The following is a 19729-nucleotide window of genomic DNA, read 5'->3' on the forward strand; positions in this document are numbered from 1 at the left end:
ATTGCCTTGTAATCAACAATTACTCACTTTTTGAATAAAATAAGCTTTGATTTGCAGATTGTTAGTGTATTCTTTTGCTCTCCCACCTCATCATGTCTCATCCTGCTGTGGTATAAAGTCTGCTGGGCAGGAGGCCCTTATTATAAACCGTTTAGCTTCCAACATTGTCATAAATCAGTCATCAACATGACCTAACACAACACCATATACCTGTTAGGAATGTCTTTTTTTATTAACTGTGAAACATAGCCGAATAGCCGATAATTATATTGTTTGGTAGGATTTTGTTGATAAGGAAATAGGGCAATATGTTTCTGTATCCTCCATACGGTTTGTGAAAGGGCCAGGCGTTTTTAAAAGCGGCTGCTGTTGCTGTCGCCGCTGGGCTGCTGCCGCCGAAAGTTTCAACACGGGGAAAGCTGAGCGGTAGGGCAAAATCTGTGCGCGCTCATGCGGGCGGCAACACTTCCTGGTCCTACAGCCGCGATTGTTACCGCCTCCCCTCTGCTGCCCTACCCTCATTGAAATTAATGGAGGTGGCGAGTAGCTGCGCGGCGGTGTGAAAGCAGCTTTACTGTGCGTTCACACCAAACGCGACGGGGCGACAAGATCCCTTACAAAGTGAATGTAGAGATGCGTATCGGGCGAATTTTTCGCGAGAGAAAACCGGCGACAAGTTTTGATTTGTCGCGCCACACTTTCGCCGTGCCCAGGCGAGCGTGTTCGCGAGGATTTGTGGCGCAACAAATTCTCTCGAGTTGAAATATTTCAACTTTGACGCGAATTTCAGCCAATCAGCCAATCAGCGTTCAACAGCGTGGCAACTGAGTGACATGTGTAACGTAACAGCCAATCAGCGTTCAACCGTCAAACTCAGTGCAGTGCAGTCCGGGGTGAACTGCAGCATGGAGGAGAAAGTGATTGGTGCCGTTTGCAACTCCCGGAGCTCTATATATAATAGTATATGATATAATATGATTGTATATGTAATATCACGGCCAAAAGCTCTGTGCACCTCCGGATGGCCGTAGCGCGGGGAGCTCTCATAGGGATTGGGCTTCTCGGGGTTTGTTTACCGGAGTTGCTATGGTTTCCGGTCTTGTGTGTTCCAACGGTTTATTAGGTAGGCCTATCTAATAAATCTCTGCTTAATCAATACTTCATTCACTGCCTCTTCCGTGGTCATTACAATATTATGAATAGACTGTCGGGTCTAGGGTTCTCGAGGGTCTTTCGTGTGTTGAGTCCTCCGACATCTCTCCCTCTTCCACAAAGGGTAAAGACATGCAATGGTGGTTATCTTGTTGTGGCGCGACAAATTCGACAAAACTTGGACAGCGACAGATTATGATTTGTGGCACGACAAAACTTCGGCGACAACGCGAACGGGCGACAAATGTCGCGTTTGGTGTTGTTGGGAAAAATAACCTGCTGAGTACATCACATGTACATTATAAATATAGCTAACTCCTACCCTAGCTTAATGAGCACATCACATGGCAGTCACCTTACAATATAGTCAACTTTTAACACATAACACATACATGAGAATATAGTCAGGTCAAAGCCGGAGCCGAAGGCCCCATTTCCCAGGCTGGCAGATGGTGGACACTCAGACAATGCACCAGTCATCCTCAAGAACGGGAGAGCCACATTAATTTATCACACAGGAGACACTTTGAAGCTCTCCCCCGTTACCTGCCCATACCAAGGGCCTGAGAGCCACATTCAATTATCACACACGAGACAGTTCGGGGGGCACTCCCCGGTTTAATTTACCACACAGGAGACATTTTGAGAGCTCTTCCCCGTTAGGAGGAACCAAGAGATACCCCTGCCCACACCAGGGCCTGAGAAGCCACATTTCGGGGGGGCACTCCCCGGTTTAATTTATCACACCGAAGACACGAGGAGCTCTCCCCCGTTAGGAGGCATACACAGCAGGGCCTGGGAGCCAAGGCCAAGCAAAAACACACAGAACCACACACACCTCAAACGCACACACCTCATCGAGAGGAGGATACAGCATAAAACTGTATCACACAGGGACTCTTCACCTTCTTCTGAAGCAGACCTTCCACGGAGGCGAAGCTCCGGACGAACCATCAGCGCTGATTAGGGACTTAGACATATTCGATTTCTCACGCTTATGACTCTGTATAACCGTTGCCACTTTACTTAATAAATCCAAGGTCCTCGTGCCGACAGACTTTATTACCTCTCCGTCTCATTTCATCTGGTCCAGTAACTAGACAGACCGTTTTTCCCTTCAATTTGGTGACCCACGACGTGATTTTTTCTAAATTGGACCGCAACTGGGAAACGAGAGACGGAGAGCGGCACGGCCTCGGGACCCCGGAGCACCAGACCGATTCCTGCAGTCTCACCTCGGGCCCAACAAAAGGTAGGCAGAACCTGTTGATAAAATCCAAACTCTGCATAGTTATATAGGAACCACATTAGGAGGTGAGACTGTGAGAGCGGTTCGCTACGGGATATCTCGTGGGGACGAATAGAACTGCACCCCAGCATTTCCCCATAAAACCCGATTGACCCTGAATGCGTGACACATCGAATATTGGCTCGTTGCATGGTGAAAGAATACCCTCGAGACCATAGGGCCTATAAGAATCGGTCATAGTGATACAAGACTACCGATGGCCAAAATAATAAATGCCTGGGCCATAGAGTGTGGACCCAGAGGGATGCCTGGGCCGCGGGTGGAACCCAGAGGGAAAGAGAAGGGCCTATAAGAATCGGTCATAGTGATACAAGACTACCGATGGCCGAGTAATGGATGCCTGGGCCAAGAGTGGAACCCAGAGGGATGCCTGGGCCGCGGGTGGAACCCAGAGGGAAAGAGAAGAAAAAAAACTAGGCTCGTTGCATGGTGAAGAAAATACCCTCGAGACCCTAGGGCCTATAAGAATCGGTCATAGTGATACAAGACTACCGATGGCCAAGCATTGGATGTGTATTAAATAATTCTATGTGGTGAGAAGGTTGGCGTCCTTTATCAGGGTTAAAGTCCCTTTGCAAAGAGAAACAGTGTGTGTATGCGCGAGTGAAAGAGAGACAGCGTGTGTATGCGCGAGTGAGAGAGAGACGGAGTGGCTGTGTGTGTGTGTGTGTGTAAGAGGCCCAGAGAGAGAGAAAGAAAGAGAGCGAGCGTATTTGTGGGCCGGCTAAATATAGAAATAAATAAATCAATGATAACCCGGCTATGTGTGCAACGCTTGCTTGCTTTGTTATGCTCAACGCTATTTTGCCGTGTCTGATGTGTGAGTGCGGTAGCAGACGGATGATTGCATTGACCACAGCGGACGGGAATAGTAGACACCTGTTGCCCCTCACTAGTAAGGTGTAAGCGGCTGGGCATATATCTCTGTCCAGACTCCCTGTGCATGTGTGTCAGAAAGAGAGAGAGAAAGGCTGTGAGCGATTCTGTGTGCGTACGTCAGTGTGTACGTGCGTGTCAGCGAGTATGCGTCAACGTGCGTTTATGTGTGTGTGTGTCTGCGGGAGACAGAATGAGAGGAGCCGTGTGGGAAGTCAGTGTGTATGTGCGTGACAGCATGTACATGTCAATGTGCGTTTGTGTGAGAGGGAGCGAGAGAGATAGCAAGGAGAGATAGCAAGGAGAGCTAAAGTCGGAGGACGATCGAGAGGGACCATTTTCCCTCTAGTCAGTTGGAGGTAGCGATAGAGTGCGTGTTTTTCTAACAATGAACGGTTGTTCCAGGACCACGTGAAGGGACTCTGTATAGTTTTCAGGCCCAGAGTGTAATCCCCTTTCCCATATGTGTAGTCCTCCCATTTGAGGTCCCCGTCCACCATATTTGAAGTCCTCTACTCCACCTCATGTTGTAGTTCCCCTCCCTAGAATTGTATGGAAGTTAGAACCTGTGAGGGTGTTTTGGTTCGGCCTGACGAGGCCTGTACCAATTTTGGTGGTCAGCTTCTAGTTTTGTGTATATAGAAATTTGGAAAGGGGGAGCAGTATTAAGTTATATATAATAAAGTGAAAAGTTAATTGTGAATGAAGGGACAGAAGGATCTTTTTGTGTGTGAGAGATAGTTATTAGGCCATTGTTCCATGATGGATAGTTCAGGATGTTGCATTCCAGGCTTATCTTTTAACAATCCTAGGTGCTGCTTGACCCTAAGGGGAGTGAGGAAGAATAAGAGAGAGAACACATTTCACCCCCATTTGTCGACCTACACCATTAAGGCAGTACAGAGAGACACACTAACACACAGTACAGAGAAAGGAAATAGAGAGTGTGTTCAACTGAAAGCGTGTGGTGGCCATACGCCATAAAATACCACATATCCAAGGAATACAGGTAGAGCTCTGTTGAGTTTTCAGGCTTTGATAAATTTGTAGTTCCCCGTCTGCCATGTTTGAAGTTCTTTGTAGTCTGTCCATAGGTTTCACCTGAACAACCCCTCTGCTGGCCGAGAAAAGGAACTACCACTGGTTTCTCCCACACCCAGCACCCAAAGTGGGAGGGAGACACGCAGAGAGAGAGAGAAGCCACATTCCACCCTTATCTGTTGTCTTGCACCAAACAGCACCCCGTACTGAGGAGGGAGAGAGAGCGTGTTCTCCTGAAGGAGGGAGAGAGTCACAGGGAGACACGCAGTGGATATTCACATTATGGCTAATTTGTTTTTTCTTTAAGTTTAGTTTTTATTTTGTTTTTTGTCTTCCTAGGACAACCGTAATGATAATCTAATGCAATTGGACTAAAGAAGAAGGTTTGCTATGAACTAAGTGATTATTATTATTTTCACACAGGAAAGAATAATTGAATAAATATGGATATGATAAAGATGAGGATAATAATTAAAAATATATGCATAAAGTAAAAACGTAATCTTGATAAACTGTACAAGTAGGACTACACCAATTAAAATATAGGGTAAATCTCTTTGGTCAAGGATGACGGGGATTAGCGCTACATCTGCTGGGAAGGGATCCTACATGCTATGTTGTCAATTTGGATTCGGAAGTAGTGGGTTTACCTTTCAAATGCCACTACTGCTGCTGCAACACTTAAATAATTTTAGCTCTGATAAATGACTTTTTGTTTTATAGTTTCCCTGAGGTGTATCTTTTACGCACACACACGCTGCATAGGGCAGAAGCGGCTGAAGACTCTGTCTCCATCCCTCCACCTTGCGATCTATACCACCATATAGGTGGGGATTGATCGTATCCCAGGTACGGCATCCTGCAATAAGCCAGTATGGAAGGCTGGTTAGCCAACGACGGGTAAGATCCCACCTTGACACCCGGGACGACCTAAGGCAGGCACAGTCACGATTACTTGGCGGAGTCGCTGTGGGCACTGGCTTACTTGATCATGAAGTCACGAGCTGCAACAATCATAGGAAGTGCCGGGTGGGATGTAAGGTGGAGGAGGAACAGGCGTCAGATATGTCAGCTCTGGCAGCAGAGGTGGTCTTGGAACGGGGCATGTCGCGTTTTATTTTATTTTATTTTACCTTTGTGGTATAGAAGGCCACTAACGCATGTACGTTTTAGTTCGGTTTAGTGCATGACTTTGGAACAGCGTGGTTTCAGGCGGCTGATGGTAAACCCACCCATATTGGGCTTTGGTTTTGGACACACTGGTTCGATTTGCCTTCCCAAAAGATTGGCTTTAATTTGCTGATGGTTAAGGTTAGACGTTTCGACGTTGGTTGCACCAACGGCGTTCTTAGATTTGCTTATCATTTAATGCGCATGGTTTTGACCATTGCGCAAGGGGTGAGGTATTGAGGAGAATTAAAAAAATAAATAATACTAATAATAATTAGAAAACAAGGTTTTTCTTCACCATACTTGCAAACAATGATTGACATCCAGCTAAATGAGTGTGAAATACAGTGTTCAACAGATGGGTAGAAGCAGTCCCATCAAAAGACCAAAGTGGGACTACAGTAATCAAGTTTCTGACTGGAGAAGTCAAGACAAGGTTTGGAATTCCGTCAGAAATAAGCTCAGACAAAACGTTTGTTCAGAGAACACTCAAACAAGTGATTCAACATTTGCATGTCAAATAAAGACTAGATTACGCCCCAATCCTCAACCACAAGGTATGGTGGAAAGAGTGAATGGGACGCTCAAGACTAAGAATTAACAACATTTGTGCAAGCACTAAATTGAATTGATGCACTACCACTGGCACTATTGAGTTATCGCATGAAAACTAACAGAACGACACATCTAACCCCGCATGAAATGCTTAAGGGTCGACCCATGCCTTCACTTAACATTCGAGGGTGCCAAAAGGGACTTCCATTAGAGTAATTAGAAATAGAATTAAGGAAAATATGTTTGAACATCTAACTGTTGTACATAAGTTTGTAATTCCAGCAAGAGAAACACAAAGTTCCAGGGCCAGAGGAGGAGCCAGATGCAGACACGCCCGGAGCCGACCAACTACCCAGGGATGATGCAATCAGATTTCGGATGGATGGAGAGCCCAATGAGCGATGGGCGCTACAGGTACAGCAGGTGCCATCCAAGCTTACCTGGGGATCGAGTATACACCGGAGAGTTTGGACGAGGGACCACCAGAGGGGCCCGACCTGATCTGGCTGGAGAACATAGAATAGACCCCCTGCACCATTGTCCAAGAGCCCCACCACCACGACGCCCCCCCCCCCCCGCCTGTGACGTGCTAGTAACCTCTCCAGGTGGGCTGCCCCATTCCCGTCCCCGCCAACGGCACCTCCCCCCTCCCACCTGATGCATCCACGTCGCCCGGACCAGGGATCTGCGTTCCGGTACCAGGGGCTGCGGCCCGTTCCCTTAAGGCTTGAGGGCGCCCCTGGCTGTATTCGCTTCTGTATGCTTCACTGTTTTTAGCCGCTCCCATATCTATGCCCGCGTCTACGCAACCGACGCCGGGAACGTAAATGTTGTTGTTTATATCGCTGTCCCACTAGATGGAGCTCGGGGATACACACGGGCGAGATTCCAGGGGCCTTGATTGCCCGTTTATCAGATGAGGTCCTGAGCGCAGTTGAATAAAAGGGTCTAATGCTCAGGTGGCGCCTTGCGACCACCTGCCCGTGATGACGCTCAGGACTATTCCATGGTTTTAGTTGTTCCCGTGCCCCGGGCCTACCCTGGATACCCCATGCGTGTGATTGCTTATTGTTATACGACCAGTCAACTCCTCCTCACATCCTTAATGTGTGGTCATCTAGGGATGGGTTGAGGGGGATTGCCATTCGTTGTGTACCTCATATCTTTCTGATATTATTATTATTGTTTAGGGACACGTTTCATGGTTACATTTCTTTCCTGTGATCGTTAGTGTTTGTGTGATTGTTGCATTTTTATATTGTTATTGTTTACTGTTCGTCTTATTGCTGCTTTTGCTGATGCTGTTATTGTTTGGAGTTTGTTTTATTGTTGCATTTGGTTGTTATTGTTATGGTTTGGTGTTGGTTTTGTTATGTGGCCAGCTTTGTTGTTGGTTGTTGTTTTTGGTATTTGTTTTTGTATTATTGTATGTTTGTGGTATGTTTTGTGTATTATCTGCTGCTAGTATTGTTGGTATTGTCTGCTCGCGATGTCAGGCCGGGGTGGATGCCACCCCCTAGGTGGGGTGTGTATGGCATGCCCATGTCTGAAGCATGGGTGGCGTTTCTCCCACGTGGTTCCCCATACACCCGGTTCAGCGAGTTGTTTTAGTCCCATGCTCATGGTTGTTTGTTTTTATGATCATTTTGCCTTCCTTCTGTTATTTCTAATGGTAGTCCCGCGCTGGAGTCCTATCCCTCGTACCCCTAATGAGTAAAAGTCGTCTTGCGACGACTTGAGGGGGATATGTTGGGAAAAATAACCTGCTGAGTACATCACATGTACATTATAAATATAGCTAACTCCTACCCTAGCTTAATGAGCACATCACATGGCAGTCACCTTACAATATAGTCAACTTTTAACACATAACACATACATGAGAATATAGTCAGGTCAAAGCCGGAGCCGAAGGCCCCATTTCCCAGGCTGGCAGATGGTGGACACTCAGACAATGCACCAGTCATCCTCAAGAACGGGAGAGCCACATTAATTTATCACACAGGAGACACTTTGAAGCTCTCCCCCGTTACCTGCCCATACCAAGGGCCTGAGAGCCACATTCAATTATCACACACGAGACAGTTCGGGGGGCACTCCCCGGTTTAGTTTACCACACAGGAGACATTTTGAGAGCTCTTCCCCGTTAGGAGGAACCAAGAGATACCCCTGCCCACACCAGGGCCTGAGAAGCCACATTTCGGGGGGGCACTCCCCGGTTTAATTTATCACACCGAAGACACGAGGAGCTCTCCCCCGTTAGGAGGCATACACAGCAGGGCCTGGGAGCCAAGGCCAAGCAAAAACACACAGAACCACACACACCTCAAACGCACACACCTCATCGAGAGGAGGATACAGCATAAAACTGTATCACACAGGGACTCTTCACCTTCTTCTGAAGCAGACCTTCCACGGAGGCGAAGCTCCGGACGAACCATCAGCGCTGATTAGGGACTTAGACATATTCGATTTCTCACGCTTATGACTCTGTATAACCGTTGCCACTTTACTTAATAAATCCAAGGTCCTCGTGCCGACAGACTTTATTACCTCTCCGTCTCATTTCATCTGGTCCAGTAACTAGACAGACCGTTTTTCCCTTCAGTGTGAACGCACAGTTAAAGATACGGACAACGAAACGGCGCGTTTGGGGAAAGCTCAATGTGGCTCTTAGAGGCTTTAATACTGCACCATGGCTGAATGTCGGCAACGTCCTCAAATATTGTGCTAGGGGCCCACTAATATCTATATTCAAGCATCCATAAAGTAGCATGCCATGGGTCCTTTAACTCTTCACTTTAGTTGTTCCCAAACATTTAAAATGTTCTAAATGGTGGGCATGACTACACAGTTTCCTCCATTTAGACTCTGTTCAAATCTCTTCAAAAAGATTTAAGCCGTTTAACATTACCTTACGTCTTAAACTATGTGGCTTTACTAAAACAGATTTTCTACAGATTTTCATCTTCTAGTTTCAGTTGTGTTTCCCTCCTCCAGCCGGGGTTTCTTGGAAACCACGTGTGTTGACCATAATCTCAGAGGCCCCTCCTAACCCTGCTCTGATATGGGCTTTCCTTTTACTTTAACATTCATTCTTGAGCAATGCCCTTTGCTACACACCACCTAGGTGACAGGCCACAATCTACCTAGGTTAGCTCCTCCAATTCCAGGATATAGGATGGCGATGTTTAAACCGGTTTATTGCAGAGTTTTGAGTACATAGTGCATAGAGCAGGTGATCCATGCTGCCATGTGGGTTCCTGAGTCTGTGTGTTTTTAGAAAACTCTTGTACCAAATCCTCTTCCAAAGCATCATCATTATCAAAGTACCAAAATATATTTTATTCTTATTGAAAATCAAACCTTGTTACTCCCTTTCTGAACTGTCTCTGGCTCACCTTATGTATACATTATCATGTCTAGTTCCCACTGATTCTTAGGCATATACGTTTTTGTATTTTAACTGGTATTCATATAACATAAATGTACCACAGACCGATAGTCCAGACCTGCAATAACTGTGTGTGTACGCGTGTCTGACGCACCTCGTCATACAGGCAGAGTCGAATTCTCAACTGCTTTATTCTTTACTACCCATTGTTTCATATAACTATATATAATAATATAATTAACTTTACATTCAGGGAGAAATACATGACCTGGCCCTAAAACAGATCTATAGTAATCATTGTTAATGTAATATAATATAACATAATCTAAATAACCTGTTTATTAATAAAGCATTGTTGTATTATTATATGTAGGGCCTACCAATAATGATAACAATTGTCTCTATTTGTTTTTAAACAAATTACTAAAGGCCACATAGATGAATGAACTGTCTTTTAATTTCAGTTGTGTTTCCCTCCTCCAGCCCGGGTTTCTTGGAAACCACGTGTGTTGACCCATCATCTCAGAGGCCCCTCCTACCCTCTGCCGGCTCTTATAGGGCCTTTCCTGTCATATTCACATTCAGTCTTTTAGAGACGCTCTCACAGAATCAACTTCCAAAGCATCAACATCAACAAACCAACACAATGTAAGTGCATATATGATGGTTAATTTCGAAAATAATGATACATATTGATATTGTATTGTTTATTTTATATTTGGGCTTATCCCAGCTATAATTGTAGGGATCAAGTTTAATGTTATATTATTGTAGATTGTATTAGTCTGCTTTGTAACAAGGCATTGAAGACATTATGAAAGTATAAATTAATAGATAAATGTGTCCACCTTATAAAGAAATTACTAAATAACTGTTAAGGCAAATAGTGATATTTTCCTATAACTGCGTCGATGTATTTATTTTATATATTAATTTCTACCGTGTTTGTAAAATTCTCCATTTCTTTTACATTTATTCCCCCTACATTTATTTATAACCTTATTCCCCGGACTAGAACAAATGTTGACTGCAGGAAGCAACCACAAACACAAGCTTGGGACAATTTAGACCACAATGTTGTGACATTTATTTCTAGAATTATATGAACGGAAAAAAGTATGCGTTGTGTAGATGGCAAATTGAGGCGCTTACTGAATAGCAATTCACATATCTTAGTATATGCCCCAGAGTAGAACGGAGTGGAACATGACTGTGGTTAGCTTTCATTGTAGTTGAATTGTATCCACTGTGTGACTGCAGCTTTTTGTTTCCTGTTTGATAACAATCAAGTTTAAATTAAAAGGATGAGGCCTAAATTCAACTTACCTTGCACGCAAGAAAGTGAATACACACTGAATTATTTTATTTTTTTTCTTGTAGGACGGCCAAGGAAATGACTGAAAAAATCAAGAAGTATTTGGAAGAATATCAGAATGTCAAACTGGATATTGCTATCACAGGAGAAAGTGGATCAGGAAAGTCCACATTTGTTAATGCCTTCAGGGGGATAGACAACAGAGATGATAGAGCGGCCCCTACTGGTGTGGTGGAAACGACCATGAAGCCTGAGCCTTACCCCCATCCTATATACCCAAATGTTACAATATGGGATCTCCCGGGAGTTGGAACCACCACATTCTCAGCTGATCAGTACCTGGAGCACGTTGAGTTTAAAAAGTATGATTTCTTCATCGTCGTATCAGGTGATCGCTTCTCAGAGAATGATGTCATGCTGGCTCAGGAGATCAAGAGGATGGACAAAAAGTTCTACTTTGTCCGCTCTAAGATTGACGACAATCTACGTGCTGAAAAAAAGAGCCAGAGGAACTACAATGAAAAAAATACACTTCAGCAAATCAGGGGATACTGCATTCAAGGTTGGCTTTTTCTGAGTTGACTTTCTGGGTTGTATGTATACATATATATATACATATATATGTATGCATATATATATATATATATATATATATATATATATATATATATATATATATATATACATATATACATATATACATATATATATATATATATATATATATATATATATATATGCAATTGCAAAAGTACAATTAGCTTTGTTTACTTCCTGTGGCGGCTGACCCATCCTGGCTAAAGATGTAAAAGGACAAGGGAGGAGTTTTAGGCTGAACGTTTCAATTTAAAAAGTTGCCAAACAGATTTTTGGAGAAAACTAAAGTATTCTGCGCAGTTTGCAAAGCTGAATTGAATTACTACAGAACAAATTTGTCTTTGAAATATCACCTCAAAGCAAAATACCCTACAGAAACTACAGGGCTTTACCAATCTAAATTACAGGAGAGTGGTATTCAGCGTATAACGTAACCTGCCCTGTTTACACCTACCCGATAGTGGGCCCCGATGGTGCCCGATGGCTAAATCAGCAGCTATCGTTATAACATCGGCAAATAGCGTGGTTGCATCGGGAAACACCGTTACTCTTCCCGGGAACATCGTTAGACAACGGGAAGAAACGGGAAGAAATGCTCAATGATCGGGCAACAACGGGCAACATCGGCAAAGAACGAACATGTTTGTTAATTTTGGGTCTATCGGGGTAGAATCGGTTACCAGGTGTTGCTATGGGCTAATCGGCTATAATCGGGAATAGAACGGGAGTATAACGTAAGACATCGCAAATCGTTCGGGAATTTTCCTGGGCACATCGGCTATATTCGTTAATCTTCCGCGCTTTATCGTGTTTTATCGTCTTTATATCGGCAACCTCAACACACGAAAGACCCTCGAGATCCCTAGACAAATAACAATTGTGAGTGACCATTGTGGGAAGACCCTCAATCTGCCACTTGGGTATAAATAGGGGGTGATGGATGATGTCCTACTTTTATAATTACAGGGTACTTCGCCCATTTAGAACCGGCGTTCTATTATTATAAAATCGCTATTGTAATATAAATAAATATATAAATAAATATCAGTCTAAACCAGTCTCCCCTTTGCCTTCTCCCGAAATGACGCCAAATGACGCCAAACGCACTTCGGGTGTCTTCCCTGGCATAAATCGTTATGTTATCGTTATAACATCGGGTATGTGTAAATGCTACCCCGATAAATTGACCCGATCATACATTTTTAGCCCGATGTCACCCGAATCACCCCGAATTCCACATCGGTGGTCCATCGGCCATTAGCGGCCATTAGCGGCATGGTGTAAACGGGGCATAAGTGAGAAGATACCTTATGCTTTGGCTAACTGGAGAAACTGCCGCCCAAATAGCATAATAGAAGGCGATGGACTGAGAAAATCATTCAAATTGCAGCGGGAGACACAATGTACCCTTGAAAGGAACCATTCTGTCAAGACACACTGTGGGCCCTATTTTAACGGTCTGAAACGCAAGTGGGAAGCGCAAAGCGCAAGTAGCTTTGTGGGCGGTTCTACGGCGCTATCGCTATTTTACAGGCGGATAAATGACACTTGCGTCGCGGCGCAAGTGTCAAAAGGGTTGGTCTGAAGCAGCCTAGCTACCCGTAGGTGTGGTTTGGGCGTAACGTCCAACAAACCAATGAGAGTACCAGCTCCCATCCCCTTTAAGAGCCATGAGCGCATTTTAATCGGACGAGTGGATATTTTGAAAGCGCGTCTGCAGTCTCCGATGAGACAGATCCACATGCATTTCAAACAGCAAATGGCTCAGTTTATTGCCAAATAATATGGCCTAATTCACACATGGAATAAGGGGTTTTCTTCCACAACTTCAGAAATACTGAGTCCTCAAATAAATTTCGGCAAAGAAAACGTATATGATATGCGGTAACTGTGGTTCTATTTAATATACGCAATACATTATAAACATTGTTTCTTATCAGTATTGTATGCTATCCTAATATGCATGTGTCCCCGCGGTAATAGACATTGCCATTGATTGTATTATGCGTTACGTGTTTAGTTTGCGTGTGTTTAAACAGAGCACACACGCGCGCCCCTATTCATTCATTCTTTTTAACACTCACTCGCGGTAAAACGTTTTTCACGATGAAATACTCATCAATCCTAAAAGTTATGGGCATGTAGGCCTACACGATGTCTGTGTCAAGAAAATATGTGTTTGCTGTACGGTGTTTGCAGATGCATTGATTTAAAAGTACAACTTATTACCGCTGCATCAGCTGTTCTTTCCCAAATAATTTACCAAGAATGTGCGGCTAGGTAGATGGGAGAAGCAAAGTGTACGCGCGAGGTGCACAAGCCATCCGTATGCATCGCATGCGCCCTTAAAATAGCATCTGAACAACGCGCCACTGACTTTAAACCAGGTATTCCCTGGACAGTTAGCGCAATGGTATTCAGAAACGGCAAAATGCCGTTTGCGCCAGAACACGCCTCCTCCTTCCGCCGAACCGCCCCTTGGGGCGCATGATCAATCCCTAATTTACCGGCGAGTGGCGGTGGTGGGAAAAGAACGCTCTGCGCCAGTTGTAAACTAGCAACGACACATGCGCCAGTGACTAAGTCACTTGCGCCGGATGCAAGATAGGGCCCTGTATGTGTAGGCGAGAGGGCAATGATGATTAAACAATAGTATTTGAATTGAAATACTTCCTTTGTGTTTATTCTACATTAATTCACATTTTAATATCCATTATTTGTAATCTTAAGAAGAAATAAAGAGATCTTGATTCATCAAAGCAAATTGTGCGATTAGTAAAAAAAGAAATCAATTGAAAGCACTAACATATATATATATATATATATACATACATATATATATACACATACATAACACTTAAATGTTTCTAGATAAGAATAGAAGGTGACTTTGACACTTGATCGGCTATGCAGAGTCCCATGACACTTCGCTACAGTACAGTTTAAACCTGTATTCCCTCACGACTTTCTAACCCCATTAAGTTCAACCTGTATTCCTTTTCCAACAGAACTTGAAAAACAAGGTTTGGCGTCTTCTCAGGTCTTCCTGGTGTCTAGTTTTGATCTCCATTTGTACGACTTCTCAACCATCCAGGACACCATGGAGGAAGAGCTTTCTTCACTGAAGAAATATGCTCTGACCTTGGCCTTTCCCAACATCAACCAGAGCAGCATTAGCAAGAAGAAAGAGGTTTTCAGATCACAAATAATCTACTATGTTATTCTGTCTGCAGCTGTAGCAGTTGTACCCATCCCAGGGTTGTCCTTTTGTGTTGATTTAGTCGTTCTAGACGGTCTTTTTAAAAGCTATTTGATTGGGTTTGGTCTTGACGTAGTGACGCTCAATAAACTTTCAACTATATCAAACATCCCTTTTAGAAGATTTAATGGCAGAATGTAAATGTACTTTGTCTGGACAAGAAATCACTGCAACGCTTGTTGGTAAATTTCTGACTTCTTTTGAACGGATGGGGATGACTACGGCAGAGGAAGATTACTCTATGATTCCCATTCTTGGAGACTGGATAGCCGTTCGAAGGTCTTTCATTTTCTTGAAGGAATTTTTGAATAGTCTTCTTGATGGCCTATTTGATGATGCAATAAATGTTCAGAAAAAAGTAGGCATTAGCAAGGAGGAACAATAGCTTAAACTAAAACAAATGTTTGAAAATGCAACAGGGAAAAACTAATTAAATTGTCAGTAATAAAAAGTGTGTTTGTTCATCTTCTGATTATATTTTTAGTACAGGTGAAACATGCCGAAAATCATTTGGTTAATTTTTTTTTCAATGGGCATGATATGTCCAGGCCTGTTTTATCCACAGCAGGACTAACAGGGCCAGTGCCCAGGTGCCTATAGCCCCGGGAAGGACCTGGACCCAAAGGGTATTTTTAATATTAATTAATAGATATTTTAAGACCTCATTCTTTTGTCCTGTATGTTAAGGCTAACTAATTAATGTCACAGTAAAGTTAAACGTTGCCTGCCGTATGAATGTATTTACCATATGCTTAAAGGAAGCCATTATCTGGCCCATGTATCTCCATTTACTCCCTTTGACACCCCTGAGATGAACCCTGGTTAGTTATACTGACTTATATGTTAAAGTGAACTAGTTCATATTACAGTCAGGGTCAAACACTGCCTGCTTTTTGAATGTATTGCACAATCGCATACAGTGGTATTGTTTTCAATTGTTCTATTGCCTGTTTATGCTCTGAGTAGAAGTGATGTCATTGTGCTCATGCATGTCTCATTTTTATGTTCACCCATATATGTGGTCAAGGTCATTGTTTCCTTTTGATTCTACATGGCACCTCTCATAAGCACATGTGGTATAGCATGTCTGTTTTAATTAATAAGCTGGATTTTAATCACAGTATCTCACTGCTCTACATATGATATAATTGTAATGTTTAATATGTAAACTATTTACTTTGTATCTACTTGTATCTACTGAGAATTTGGAGAAGGAGCATAAGTGCATTTACTTAATGGGGGGAGGTGTCCAATTTCTAGGCCCGGTGCATAGGGTGTTGTGATTGGTCAGGGCATGCAGGGGGAATTCAATCATTTTAGAAATATAACCTGAATTCTTTGTCAAACCGATGCGATTACGTGTTTGCAAGGGACAATAAAGTATTTTTCCACCACAACAGTCACTCATAGAGAGTGGATTCATTATTATGATTTTTTATTCTAACAGATTACAGCTTTACAACAATTACAGCTACTGTTATGGATAACAATCAAGCATGACAGTAACAAATTACATGACTTTGTCTGGCTGACGTTCTCTTTCATCTCATCACTAATCATATTATGTTGAAATTACTTATTGTATATGTTGTGAAAACAAATTAAATAGTAATTCCTTTCGCCAATTGGAAATATAATTTTCTTGTTTAATTTTGGATCAGTTGGTTTATGACGAATATAAAAGTAACCATGAAATATTTACATTAAATTAATTAAAAAAGGTTTTGGGATTAAAAAATAATAATATTAACCAATTTAAAGGTCCCATGGCATGCTACTTTATGGATGCTTTAATATAGATAATAGTGGGCTCGTAACACAGTATTTGATGACGTTCCCTAAATTCAGCCGTGGTGCAGAATTAAGGCCAATACTAAGTACGCCTCCAGGCGATATTATGAATCACAAATGACTGTGTCGGGTTCTCTTACGTCTCTGGTTCTTCCACATCAATCTAAAGTAGACTGAATCGTGCGCTGCCCGCTGCCGGCTGCCCGCTACCAACACAGTCTCACTCCGAGAACGTCAAATACCGACTGTTGGCAAGGGCACTTTAGTGTCGGTCGCTGACGGGTAAAGGTACACTTCGGCGTCGTCTGCAGAAGGAGAGGGGGTTAAATTCACTACAATGTAATGCCATCCCGGGAGATGTTTGACTCTCCTCAGCTGGACGTCTGGTACCGCCATCGCTAAGAGCTAGCAAAGGCTGTTCAGCAAAGTCACAACTTTTCTCGGTTTTGGGACCTCAGTGGTGGAACGATCCCCCCTCCGTTCTCAGGACCGCAGAGTCGCTCACTATCTTCCGAAAAAGACTCAAGACTCACCTGTTCAGAGTCCACCTCGACTCTGCATAGCCACCCTCCCCCTACTGGCCACCATTGTACACTGTATTGTATTGTGTTGTATTGTATTGTATTATAGTACTTAACTGTGTAGCAACTGCAGTAGCTGCTACCATTGCTGTAACACGAGGAATTGGTTAGCCTAGCGATTGTTGTACTTGGTTCTATGAACATCCTTTCTGCACCGACAGCGATATATTGTTTCACTTCTTATGACAAATGTACTTATTGTAAGTCGCTTTGGATAAAAGCGTCTGCTAAATGCCCTAAATGTAAAATGTAAGCGGGAAAGTAGTAAGCCCCGACAGGGCTCGCTCAACCATCTTGAATTTAAGAGACCATTCTCATTGCTTCGAGGAAGTCTGGTGGACTCCGTATAGAATAAATAAATACATATATATGTATTGCATACATATATGTATTTATTACACGACTCTTCTCAATGCTCTAGAACTCTCCGTTCACTTGCATGGGTCTTCCTGACTTCCGGCGGTGAATTATTTTTTCCTTGAGAGGGAAGCATGGACCTATTATGGGGCGAAGCAAGACCTTGAATAGTTCGATGAGCAAGACACCTCCGCTTCGCGTCGGTGTCCTGTTCACCCTGTCGGGGCTTACTACTTTCCCGAAAGATGCACACAGCGTCTATTAGAGACGTAGTCGGGTTAATCCATATGGGGTCAGAACAGTCTCATTAATAATGAATGCACAGAGAAGGATTCACAAATGTATTTTTTGATTTATATATAAATTACTCTCTTCTCACAAATACATTTCAATCCACACACAAATGGATATTGGTGTGTATAAATTTAAAATTTGTCCATAAACAAAAATAAGTTTCACAAACACCTTGTTTTAAATAAATGTAATATAAATCCATAAATATATGAATTAAAAAAACATTTGTGATTTTCCTCAAAATGTATTTGGATGTTGTTACATTTATATACAAACTGTTAACTTGAATTTACGAGACGCTTTTCATTTGTGAACTTGTTTGCATTTGTGTGTAAACTGGTCTGTATGTGGATTTTTGAGAATCCTGACGTGGCTGGATTCACAAATGCATTTTTTTTTTATCTTTAACGGTGTGGGTGTCAGATTGACTCGGCTGCCAGATCGACTCGGGGTCCTAGATGCGCAATAATGACGCACTTCCTGTAAACACTGTCTTTTAAATGCGCATGCGCGTTTCATTCATTCCCATGTTATTCCCAAGTATTAACGATCTTCTTTTGTTTTCTAATCTATGAATAACAATCTAATGTAGAAATTATTGATGCATATACTTGGGTTATATACAAAAGAAGAATCGGCTAACTCCATTCACTGAACGGGGCGATCCACTTTATTTCCAGCGCTCCCAAAACAGAGTCAAAACAGCGACCCACACGCAGACACTTCCGTTCTCCTCCTTCAGAATAAGAGTCCTTAACAGGAACTGGGTTACATATGCATTCATCAGTGCTTTTAGACGTGTTTCCAATGGCTTTGTTGCGCGAAAAAACGGGCTGCGTTCAATGAAAACGGATTGAGCCTTCTTTTTATGTCCATGATTGAGCCCCGTTTATAAACAACCCTTCCGGGTTTGTCCATTGGCTTGTTTCGATACGTCATCTGTAAGCGCAGGACCCCGAGTCGATCTGGCAGCCGATTCAATCTGACACCCACAACGGCACCGACAATCCAAAAAAAACAATTGAAACTAGATGCAAAAAGTGTGTAGCTCAAAATGTGACACAGCTTTTACTTATTTGCCACCTACAGATTGTAATGTACTTAAAAAAAAACATGTTTCCCATTTCCCATAGACATTTGACGGAGGGAACCGGGAGGCTCGGAGGCTGGACTGAAGAGGTCGTAACTGCAGTCATGTTACAGGCAGAAAACGAGGGCGGCATCTGATTGGCTACAGAGAATTCCTTGTTGAAAAAAATGCATTTGTGAATCTAGCGACGTCAGGAGGGTCTCAAGAATAAATACAAACAAGTTCACAAATGAAAAGCATCTTGTTAATTCAAGTTTAACAGGTTGTATATAAATGTAACAACATCCAAATACATTTTTGACAAAAAATAATATATTTATGGATTTATATTACATTCATTTAAAAAAGGCAGTGGATCAGAAATGTGTTTGTGAAACTTATTTTTGTTTATGGATTTATTTTACATTTATACATACCGATATCCATTTGTGTGTGCATTGAAATGTATTTCTGAGAAGAGAGTAATTTATATATAAATCACAAATTACATTTGTGAATCCTTCTCTGGGCATTCATTATTAATGAGACTGTTATGAACCCATACCCAAATGCTTGGTGGGAATTAATGAGTAGTTAAATGTTTGGTTTTAAAGCGCTCAACAGGCAGTTAAAAATAACCCTTCATAGATAATGAATAACTAAAGAGGCCTACATACAAATAATAAATGATAATAGTCTAAAGTAAACAGTTTTGCAATCTATATGTAACATGTTAGGGCCCTTGCAAACATGCAAAACCGTGCAGAACTGCACTGTATACCTTAAACCGTGTAGGCCTACTGGTCCCAGCATTTCAAACCATGTAGCAAAGGCAGAATTAGCTGGTCAAAATGCTGCTTCAAATACATTTTCGTATTTGTGACGTCACCCTGCTCATTTGTACGTCAGGATGCTGTCGCCAGAGGGCGCAGCCAGCCAAGTTATTTGACACGTTCACTCACGCGGCGG

General features: G+C 42.7%; 1 protein-coding gene across 1 annotated transcript; it reads left to right on the plus strand.

Moving 5' to 3' along the window:
* The first annotated feature begins 10071 nt into the window (after positions 1 to 10071).
* On the plus strand, positions 10072 to 16071 carry LOC115549195 (interferon-inducible GTPase 5). Its single transcript, XM_030364251.1, has 3 exons — positions 10072 to 10145; positions 10878 to 11374; positions 14418 to 16071. Coding segments are annotated over exons 1-3 (891 nt in total). The 5' UTR covers positions 10072 to 10143; the 3' UTR covers positions 14810 to 16071.
* The last annotated feature ends 3658 nt before the right edge of the window (positions 16072 to 19729 follow it).

This window comes from Gadus morhua, chromosome 8, assembly GCF_902167405.1.
Source record: "Gadus morhua chromosome 8, gadMor3.0, whole genome shotgun sequence".
NCBI classification, from domain to species: domain Eukaryota; kingdom Metazoa; phylum Chordata; class Actinopteri; order Gadiformes; family Gadidae; genus Gadus; species Gadus morhua.